This window comes from Nannospalax galili, unplaced genomic scaffold (genome assembly GCF_000622305.1).
Source record: "Nannospalax galili isolate Female #2095 unplaced genomic scaffold, S.galili_v1.0 scaffold7, whole genome shotgun sequence".
NCBI lineage: Eukaryota > Metazoa > Chordata > Mammalia > Rodentia > Spalacidae > Nannospalax > Nannospalax galili.
The window spans coordinates 9,223,218-9,234,768 of NW_008359081.1; the positions used below are offsets into that span (position 1 = coordinate 9,223,218).

At 37.9% G+C, this 11,551-nt stretch overlaps 1 protein-coding gene across 5 annotated transcripts in view; it reads right to left on the reverse strand.

Annotated features, from left to right (window-relative positions):
• Positions 1-993: 993 nt before the first annotated feature.
• The window catches only part of Dmd (dystrophin), a 2,373,110-nt gene continuing 2,362,552 nt past the window's right edge, over positions 994-11,551 (reverse strand). For 3 of the 5 annotated variants that reach the window (XM_017795501.2, XM_008822735.3, XM_008822734.3), the window contains one exon: positions 994-1,438. In XM_017795501.2, the coding sequence (XP_017650990.1) occupies positions 1,341-1,438 (98 nt within the window). In that variant the 3' untranslated portion in view covers positions 994-1,340. Of the gene's footprint in view, positions 1,439-6,441; positions 6,474-11,551 lie in introns of all 5 variants that reach the window. The other 2 variants (XM_008822732.3, XM_008822731.3) reach the window with 1 other exon arrangement.

Genomic DNA, 11,551 nt, shown 5'->3' on the forward strand with positions numbered 1-11,551 from the left:
AATCTAACATCTAAAAATCAACAATCACAACAAAACCACCCACTTCAGTTTGAGTGTGAGAAGACAGCAGAATAATTTAGTCATAATTATAGAGATGTATGTACGTAGTTATGAACATCCATCCAATCTTTTACAGAGTAGTTGCTCCCCTCACAGGGATTGGCTGAAGATCTGCAGCCCTCTGCCCCTACCATCTTCCTCCTACTACCTGGGAGTTAAAGATGCCGTCTGATGCTGTTCTGCAGAAGCATCATTAAATCACGGCATAGCCAGCAGCAGAAGCTGACTGTATCAACCAACAGGTTACGCTGATATAATAAGTCCTGTGTATTCATTCACATGTTCCTTTTAAAAAAAGGTCAGTGCTCTAGTTATCCGTGGAAAGTTTAAAATGAGAAACATCTGGAGCCCTCCACAAAGTTTTAGGTGTGGTAGTTTCTTCCTGGCTTCAGGCTCCAGGGAAAATTCTCTCTTGCCCAAGCAGATAAGCCTGGATGACTAGAAGCTATTTATTTCCATTAGGAAGTGGCAAGAACATTTGAAGAAGAAATCTCATATCTATTTATCTATATACCTATAGTATTAATATACTTGTAGACATATAGATGTAGAAAATGAAAGCCCATAGCCAGCCCCACTCAATCAACAATTCCCAAAAGAGCAATGTGAAGCAGTCATTTGGTGGTGTTAGAGGAAGTCCTATCTTTAATATGCAAGAAAAGAAAAAAAGCCATGAATTCCATATGAATATCACGCTAAAACAATGCAAAATAATGTGCTGCCTCAGTATGTGTGTGTGTGTGTCTGTGTGTGTGTCTCTGTGTGTGTGTGTGTGTGTGTGTGTGTCTGTGTGTGTGTGTGTCTGTGTGTGTCTGTGTGTGTGTCTCTGTGTGTCTGTTGTATGTATAAGTCTGTGTGTGTCTGTGTGTGAGTGTGCCTGTGTGCGTGTGTATGTCTGTGTGTGTCTGTGTGTGTGTGTGTCTGTGTGTGTGGAAACAACTTTTTTATAAAGCACACTTTAGTTTACAATCTTTCTTTATAACTGTTATAAATTTTTAAACAACCCAAAATGCGTTCCATATAAAGAAATGGCAAGTTATTTAGCTATCAAGATTTTACATGTAGTTTTCTTTTAACTTTTTTGTACAATTGCATAGACGTGTAAAACCTGCCATTGTTAACAAAACAATAACAGACTTAGAAACTACTGAAATCTACAGTATAGTACCACTACCCTTCACAAAAATATAGATTTTATTTCTTGTAAACTCTTACTGTCTAATCCTCTTTGTTGTATGAATATTATAAAAACCATGCGGGAATCAGGAATTGTAAAACGTTTATTCTGCCCCTTCTTCATCTGTCATGACTGAAACTAAGGACTCCATTGCTCTGCCCAAATCATCTGCCATGTGGAACAGGCTTCCTACATTGTGTCCTGGAAAACAAAGAGGAAGAAAGATGTTACAAAGCACGCAGGGAGCATTGCCCTGATGGTTTGCCACGTGGAGACTCATTCCCCATTTCAAAGTGAAGACAACATGGAAGCTGCACTAACGGTGTACACAACACAGGTCGATCTTCCACCCATCTCCAGGAAGAGGCAAAGCCTTGTTAATGAAGCATCACACAATGTTAGTATCAGCCGAATGCCGGATCAGACTACTGGTATCATTCGATGGGAAAAACATTAGACACTGCATTCAACTTCTCTATTTCAACTTCCTAACATAAATACTGCAAGGACTTCATAGATAAGCACAAAGCTCCTGTCACAGAAAAATTCCTGAAGGGATACACGTTTCCCATCTTGCTGTATTTACTACTCACGCTACATGAAAAAAATACCATGAAACCGCCATCACCTCCCCTACCACCATCAGCATTACCATCACAGTCACCATGACTACTGCATGAAATGTTCCTTTACAGGGTGTTTCAAGCTATGAAGAGTACTGGTATTTTGGTGGACATGAGTATTTTCTTTCTGTTTTCACTTGCGTTGAAACATAAACCCCTGATTTGACCTTTTTGCGCACCATACATATTTGAATTAGAAAGCTTCAGAATAAAAACCACTTTACAGTCCAAATTACTCTACAGCCTAATTATATTATGACCCACATGTATTACAAAGATTTGGGGATCCTATGAATCTGTCTTTGCTCTCCTCCTAAATGAGGGTTAACTATCAGATGGCCTCTTAACAACAACGTGGTGTAACCTAGCATTAATCCCGCAACACGGAACTGAAGAGCACAATGTCCCTGGGTACTCTGCAGCAAAACTAACACTTAGCACAACATACTCTTGAAATGTAATTTACAACTCTCTTTTTCATATATGCCCCATATTTTATAAGGCCAATTTTATTTCTTCAACACTGGTAAATCATTCTCTTCTCAAGTATTACCTTTGGAGCTGAAATACTTTACTAGGCTATTACTACGTTGTCATGTATGCACTTTACAGATTCTCAGAACAATTGCTTAATCCCAATAAAAACTAAAGACAGACCAGAGTAGGTATTCTGTTCCAATACTTATTTCAAAAAAACACACATCTTTCTTTAAAATATATGAGAGGATTAGAAGAAGATTCATTGGCAAGCACTTAAACAGTGATGGCACCAGATCAATTCAAGACTTACTAAAATATATTAAGGTGACCGAGTTTGTAAATCTCTTTGAGTTTTATTAGTGCAAAGAGTTTCAGTGAGAGCTAATTGTACTTTAAAAAATTACTTTGGATTTTTGTTGAGCTTCAAATATAAAATATTTTAACAAAGCGTATGTACTATTCATAAAGTGAGCCAATGGTTTGGCAGTGAAAATCTAGAATCATCTTTGGCTTTTCTATGCCATAAAAACATAGACCAACCAGGCATAATGGCACATGCCTGCAATCACCGCACTGAGGAAGAGGATGTCAAATTTGAGGCCACCGTGGGTTACACAGTGAGATCCCGAGTCAGGAAACAAAGCAAAGAGAAAACAAAACCAATCAACAAAGAAGAAGCAAAACAAAACCAAAAAGCACCGGAAGATATGGTGGAGTCCCTTGCTGTTCCTTGTACTCTGGATCCCAGAGTACTAACAGGTTGGAGGGATTCCCCTCTATCTATTTTTTCACTGCACAGCAACCCCAGGAAACCTGCATGATTACTCATGCACACTTGAAAAATGGATGGCGTCAGTGCAAATTTTGAATTACTGGCAATATTAAGAACTATTCACAAATCCAGTAAAACTATATCCTTACAATCTGACATGTGAGTATAATTCTAACCATATCTCATGACCCACATCTGACTCTAGGCTATTCTGCCCAATAGCCAGATAATATATTTTAAAACATAAACACAACAGGGACTACCTCAGTTTTTTCCTATCAATTTACTGGTAATCAAAAAGAACTGTTTTTTAGACCTGTAATAGGCTAGGGGTTATGCACTGGATGCAGGGCGGTTCAAAAGACAGAAAAATAAGTAAATGGGGTTGATAGGTAATATTGCCGAGTGGTGCTTCTATTCCTTGCAATTATGGTTACTACCTGGAAGAAAAATTCTTCACTATCTCAAGGTATAAATTCTAGAGGGTATCTACTGTTTAAAAATTTGGTAGAGTAACAAGAGGTTCATTATTCTTAACAGGCCATACACACTCCCATAAAATGTTAGCTGATCTTCACCTGTTTAGACTGTTCAATGTTTACAAGTGTCTTCATGGTCATCTCTAAGCTACAAAAATTAAGAACTTTTAGAGTTCCTCTGCCATATCTGCATTATGTGTTTGGCAATGCCATTTATAAATATCTATTTCATTAGAATAATGATTTTTTTATGGAAGTTGTCATTGGATCTGGAAAAACAAAACAATATAAAACCAAATTTACTCTCTTTGACAAAATACAAAATTAAGCTTCACATCACTGGAGAAATAAAACAGGGATACAAGATACAGATTTGTATGTATCATGTTTCCATTATCCATTTGTGTAAGGCAGAGCAATAGTGAGGTTATTAACTTTACCTCACAGAGCTTTCTAAAGAGAAAATTCAAATTCCAAGCTATTGATGCAAGAGGTAGCCAGGATTCAGGCAACTGCATTCAGCTTCAGGCACAAATTGATACAAAATATGTCTATAGAAGTATTAATTTAATCCATTTTTAAGCAAGGATTATTGAACACAAAGGCACCATGCATTGAACATTAGGGCAGTTTTATGTTTTTCCAAGTTGGCACTCACTGCAACACATTTAGTCTCACACGCCACCAATGCCTAAGGGGGTTGTTTTCCAGTGATTGGATTTGAGACTTTCTGGCGAAGATCCAGGACTTCAATAGCAATCTGGCACTCTGTTTTTTTAAAAATACAATTCCCAAATAAATGGGTATCATTCAGTGTCCAAAGCAAAGCCAGAATACTGCAGGGAAATGGGCTTATCTTTTCCTTTCTATAATTTCATCTCTGAAAAAAAATTACGCAGCCTAGTATATGTTTAGGGCATTTTCATAGACTTAAGAAAGTCATTAGGGCTGTGATACTAAGGCTTCTAGAAACTTTTCTGAATAACCTACATCTCAGGTCATAATGCCTGAATCAATTCAACATGGTGGACTTTAAAAGATTTATTCATGAATGAAACAAGCTCAGGGTTTCAACCATATAATACATTTTTCCACACAAAATTTTAAAATAAAATTTAAGGGGGACTTATCATTAGAATGAACCCAAGAAGTCTCACAGATGAAATACACAAGCCAGGAGCATTCAGTGCATCACTGATTCAAAGTTTCTGAATTTTTCCTCCAAGTTATCATTCCCTCCATGGAACCTTGCTCCCTGAATCTTTGGAAGGGGGCATTAGTGTAGACATGCTGAGGATCATTAAACTCATTACACTTACATAGCCTGGTCTTGGCAGGATTTCCAGTATGACTACTTATGTTTTAAATATTAATATTAATTATGTGTACTTGTTTGGGGAGGGGACAAGCAGCATGTGCATCTGAGTGTAGGTGCTTGTGGAAGCCAAAAGAGGGCATCAGAGCTCCTGGAGTCAGAGTTACAGGTGGTTGTGAGCTGCCTGACTTGTGTGCTGGGAATTGAACTTAGGAAAAGAGCAGCAAGTACTCCTAACACCCAAACCATTTCTCCAGCCCTATAACTACTTATGTTTAAATGAATCAATGGCCACTGATTCATCTCTGTGCTAAGGATCCAGATCACATGTAAGAACATTCTACTTATCTACCTTATTGCCAAGAACAGCACATGCCACTGGCATTTCTTGGGAGATGTTGCCTGCCCGATTATTTCACATTACACTCTTGGTTAGGAAAATCTTATCCACTTGTGCTGACACTTAGCACTTTGTCACCCAACTGTCACCTGAGTAGGGAAATAAATGTTCAGAAAATGCCATAAGATTAAGAAGCAGCTTTCACTGTTAAAGCCAAATCACATTCGGTGTTAATGTTGAGCTACCCATTTCAACTCTCTCACACACACAAAAACCAACTAAGATTCCAACATTCCACTTTGTTTTTTACCTAATGGTTTACTTACTATCCTATTTGGGTCCAAATGCTAAATGAAAAGCAGAATTTTCTAGTGGGCAAGTTGAAATGATGTTATCCTTTTACTATGATCTTTTAAAGGGATAGTCCAAGCACTGGGGCTAAGAATGTGGCTCTGAAGCCAGGCTGCTTGGGCTTCATCTTTGGCTCTCTTGCCTTGGACATGTTGCTTATCCACTTCTTGACTCAAGTTCCTTATGTGTAAAATGGGTGAATACCTACCTCATACGTTTTTCATGAAGATTACATGAAGAAAATTAAATAGCAAGTGCTTAGCACACAATACATGCTGAAAAAAATCTTAGTTAAAATGGAAAATGAAGAAGTGCAGGAACCAGGGAAAGAGGAAACAAACAAACAAACAAACAAAAAACAAAACAGAACAAAAAACAAACAAACAAAAAAGAAAACAAAATGAGGTCGTCCCTGAAGAGTAAAAACCAAGGATACTGGCAGAAAATGCTAAAAAGTCCTGGAAGTGGAAGGAAGTTGTATGATTCATCAATTATATTCAGGGCTACATTTATTTTGAAGAATCTGTCTGTGTTGCAGATGGCAAGAGACGATGAACTGCAAAGTTCCACCCTAGGGACTAGAAAGGACTGCTATGCTTGAGAGGCTCCTGTTCCCCCAGCATCCGGTCTTGTCGTCATGGTGATGACAACAGCAATGAACATTTGAGGAACGTTCCTCATGAGCTGCAAGTAGAGAGGTGACACCCATCCTCACATGATGACACGATGTGTAATACACACATGCGCGTGCACACACACACACACAATTCTTACACAAAGGCCAAACACAGAAAGCAGGGTGAGACAGACAGAAGCCATGGCTGTGAGCCTGAGTCTCACTAACCTCTCTCATTGGCTTTCCAGGGGGATTTCTTCCTTTAATAATAGAGAGAGGAAGAGGCAGAAATATCAGAAAGGGAAAAAACATGCATAAATATACAGTTTCATACCAATTTGCTTCGTTTATCAAACAAATGTTGAGATGACAATTCATTTATTCCCTTCTGAAAAAAATAAACAGAAACAAAACCCCACAGACACATCTAGTCAAATAACCTTTACATACACTTAAAATAGTGTAAACAGGTAACATGACCCAGAAAACATCATTTATAGTATCCGTAAAGTTCACACGTTAAACTGGATGAAAACGGGCACAGGATAGAAATCTGACAAATTGAGGTATTGTTTTTAAGGGTGACTACAGAACCTTAAGCTTGGTGTTCAATAATCTTCACTTTTGGTTAGACAATCACTGAATTGAAACATCAAAAGTTGTAGGTTCTGTGTCAAAACAGAATCCCACACAGGGAATGAGCCTATATTCTGGGCTCTATTACTCTAAGAATATGTTTTATCTGGTAGAGGCTGAGAGTATTGAGCTTTAAGGACCAGAAAGAAAAGATGAGAGAAAGGACTAATTCCCACAAATGGCAAACCACAGGAGGTGAACTCTCAGTCTTCTCCTCTCAATTCAGCAACTACCAGGAATATTGAGAACCAATGGCTAAAGACTGACTTGTCCTTGTTTTATGGAATCCTTCATCTGTACGCACTTAAATCTATTTTGGAAAAGAGATTCAAATAAAAAATATCCTATGATAATAGTTATAACCAGGCAAGTCATTTCATGTTGTCTCCAGGATGTTCAAAGTGAAATGGCTGTTTTTCAAGCCATTTGATTTTAGCTATGGGACAACTCCTAACACAATCTCGTATGTTATGTCAGCATTTAGAGTTGATAAAGACACAACTGTTAAAATGCCTTTCTATCCAGCATTACCTTTCTCCCCAACTCACCACATTCAGTGGCTCTAAGACTGAAACTCCCCAAGGCCATTTCAGATACACTATTCTGCATAAAGTTTTGGCACCTTTCATAACTCATATTTAAGGCTCCAAATGTGCAGTGCACATTTAAAGGTTTTCCAAGGGGGACTTTCCCTCATTCCCTCACCTCCTTCTCACTCTTCTTTTCTATCTTTTGAATTTCACAAAGAGAATCAGCAATTTCTTAGGATTACAATAACTGAAACTTAACCACAGAAAGATAATGCTTTCATCCCGTTCCTCAAGCAGAGACAAGAAACTTGTGCACTGCCTCCTCAGTCATGAGTGTTACCAGTGGCAGACTCAACACACAGGAAGAGGGAGGAAAACATCGTTTCATCTTGGTGCCTTAAAATAAAACAATAAAACCCTAATAGGAATTACTCACCCTTTCCTTTGGACTCTGACAAAGTTTAAAAAGAAAGCTTTAAAGGATCACTAAAGTTCATGGCTCTATTGTCTGGTAGCAGAATTCAATCTCTTTCCTTATAAGACTGTGGGTTTAGGAGGGTAGGGCCCACATCTTCTCACACACCTCTCTATCTTCAATCTGTTCTACTACAACTAGATTCTACTGATATTTTATCAATGCTGGTTGAACTGGAGCGGTAAAGTGGCAGCAAGGTCATGCAAGAACCTTTGCTGTGTTATAAGTAACTTGACGGTTGTGTAGCTTTTAGAGGGTGGATGCCAAGGGCTGACACTTAGTTCTGGCTAGGAACTTTGAATTATTTTTAGAACTTCACAGCTTTAGGAAATATGGTGTTATGAGAAAACTGTATGATTTACTTTGAGAATGTGACTATAATTTCTAGAATAACCAAGAATAATTCTATACCGAGTCACGTTCAAGCCAGTGTCAGACAGTCACTGCTGAAAATGAATGATGCAGTAAATGGTGTTTAATTTTGTTCGAGGTACTTTTTCACAAGCAATATTTTATGTAGCGTGGAACTAGAGTCATGTTAGCCCTAATTTCCCTTCAAATCCTCCCTTATCATTTTGGTACCCATATACTTACTAAACAGTCTAGAAAAAAGAAAGCTCTCTTTTTCTATAGAGAAAACCAATGTTTTCAACTATATTAAAAATACTTCTACACTGAAAAAATACAAGGTACTTGGATATAACATTTAAAATGTTTGGGGACAATAAATAAATACAAGTGCCAGCTACAAATTTTATTTCATAAATATGTCCTTTGGAAATGAGTTTCCTTAGATCTTCAGTTAGGGTGTCCATTTCACAATGTGATATGCTGTCAGGAAATGAATCAAAAGAAAAGGGAGGTGTGCTGGGAAGTTTTCAGTCTAAATCAAGAGCTTGATAAGGTCTGGAAAAGTCTAGTTTCCCAAGGCAACATGAACTTGAGACTTTGACTGGAATTCACTACTTCAGAGCAAGAGCTGGAGGACAGTACTGTTTTCAGGTGCCTTTAGCCTCCTTAGTATACAGATGGTCTAAAAATGCTAAGGGTAAGCTGGGCATGGTGGTGCACAACTTCAATCCCAGTATTCTGGTGGCAGAGCTGGGCAGATCTCTGTGAGATCGAGGCCAGCCTGGTCTACGTAGCAAGGAGGCCAGCTGGAGCTACAGTGAGACCCTGTCTCAAAACAAACAAACAAAAAAGCTAAGATTATAGGTTAGCTATTTTAGTTTCTGTTTATTACTAGTCAAACATGATGCAAATGGCTATTACTTAAATATTGGCCATGCAGGCAGGCCCTCTAGTAAACACTAATATAAATACATGAAGCAATTCCACACCACAGCTTTGTTGATCTGAAAGTTGATCAGTACTGAAGGCCGTGGCTATTTATACTTGATGAATCTGAATGGACAGAAAATAAAAGTGTAAACAGGGTGGAGCAAATGATCGCCTCAAATGACTACGAAGTAAACATTTTAGGATTTTTACTCCATACATTCTCTGAGGCAACTATTAAACTCTATCACTACAACTTTGCTTTTGTAGGAAGAAAGTAACCATGGACAGTATGTAAACGAATGAGTGTGGTTGTGCTACAATCATCGTTTCTACAGATACGAAACAGAATGGCATTTGGAAGAGGGTACATGATGCTTCCGCCTGCCTTCTTTCTACGCTGGGGTTGAACCAGGGCCTTGTGCATGCTGAACATGTGTTCTAGCAATGAGCTACATTCCCAGCCCTGCCTTTGTTCTTAGTATTGCTCCTCCATAAAAGAACCATGGAAGAAGATTTGAATTGTTAAAGATGCAGGTTTTACAAAGCTGTTAGGTTGGTAATTCGGGGGCATTTGGCCAAACGTATGTGAGTTTATTTGTACATCAGTGGTATGAAAGGGGAAAAGATGGCATGGGCTGTTGGGAGATGAAAATTCTGTGGACTAGGATAGTAAGTAAAAAGCTTCAGAAGTAGAAGAAATACCCAAATAGCACTGTTGAGTTTTCCTTTTTTTTTTTTTTCGCTTGTGTGTATAGTGAGTGTTTTGCCAACATTTATATAAGTGCACCTGTGTCATGCAATGCCCCAGAGGCCAGAAGAGGATGTCGGATACCCTGGAACTGTAACTCTTGACAGTTGTTCAGCACCATGTAGGTGCTTGGGAACCCAACTTGGATCATCTAGAAGAGCAGTCAGCGCTCTTAACTGCTGAGTCATCTCTTCAGCTGGCCCACCCCTGCCCACTGCTTTCTTGATTGTCTTATACACCAACCTTATCTTGCATCATATGATTTATTAATCTATATAAAGTCACACCTCCTTTTAGGAAGCCTGATATCATACCACTAGGAAAGCATTTCTTTCATTAAGGTACGTAGTTATATAGAGAAAAGTACTTTTGAAAAGGCTGAATGAGCAAAGACACATGGATTAATAGCTTAATGTGTTAATTCTTAAATTATATGGATTTCTTGTTCTACCCGTGTGGTATTCCTATAGAATTATGGTGGAGATTCAGAAAATGTTTTAAAGTAGATAATGGATTTTATTACACTAGCATTCAACTTTTACATATACTTACAGAGGGACAGATTATAAGTAGATTAGATAGAAATTGGCTAATGTACATTGACTGCCCCCCAAGTAATTGTGAACTATACCTGAAGATTAATGAGGACAGATAAACATCATAAAGCTAACTTTGTACACATCCACATCTTGAGCACCCAGCAGTCTATACTGCCTCTTATGCAGGATAGCAGTGGCCACGTTTTATCACTAAATGGAGAAACATGATACCTTTATTAATTTTGATAATAGTTTAGCAGCAAGGCCATTCAGATAAGATCAGAAGAGTAATCTAACTTGCTGAATGGCCATGAACAAGGAACTTAACTTCTTTGTGCTTCTAAGTCCTCTGAAAATGAAAGCTAAAAATTTGCTGATATCTTCAGGTACAGGTTTAAGCTACAATTGTGGCAAAGTGTAAATTTAAAGCATACACTAACTCACTTTATCTGTTTACTTTCTATATTTATTTTAAAAAAACCCATAATTTCTTTCTTAAAGAAAAGCTTTTCCTCTGTTGGAAATTAACTTCCAGGGTTAAATAAACCATGAGGTGGTATTTAATAGCACATTTCCACTAAATGTCAGACCTCTGGCTTTGACATCTGTTTTGAGTTACTGAAACAGCTGTCTGAAACAGCTGTAGCAAACATAAACCTCATTTTCTTGGTAGGACAACAACAGGAACATGGATAGAAAAGTTAGAATAAAACTATAGAGTCTTTGAAGATACTGGCTAGGTCTTTCTAGAAACCTCTGTGGTTAAAAAAATTTTTTTTAAAATTCTTTTGGTCTTTTTTTTTTTTGAGACAGGATCTCCCTGTAGTCTCAGCTGGCCTGGAACTCACTATGTAGACCAGGCTGGCCTTGAAGTCACAGAGATCCACCTGCCTCTGCTTCTCGAGTGTTGAGATTAAAGGCATGCACTACTATGCCGAGCCCATGGTAAAAAAATAAATTAAATTAATTTTTTGTGAAGACATTTGACATGGCCAAGGAAAACTGAGACCAGTTAAAGAACTATTATTTTTAAAGATTGGATCAGAAAATCCATTAAGCACGTTGCTACATTTTATTCTTGAGTAAATAAAACAGAAACAGCATACATTATATGTACTATGAAACTTTT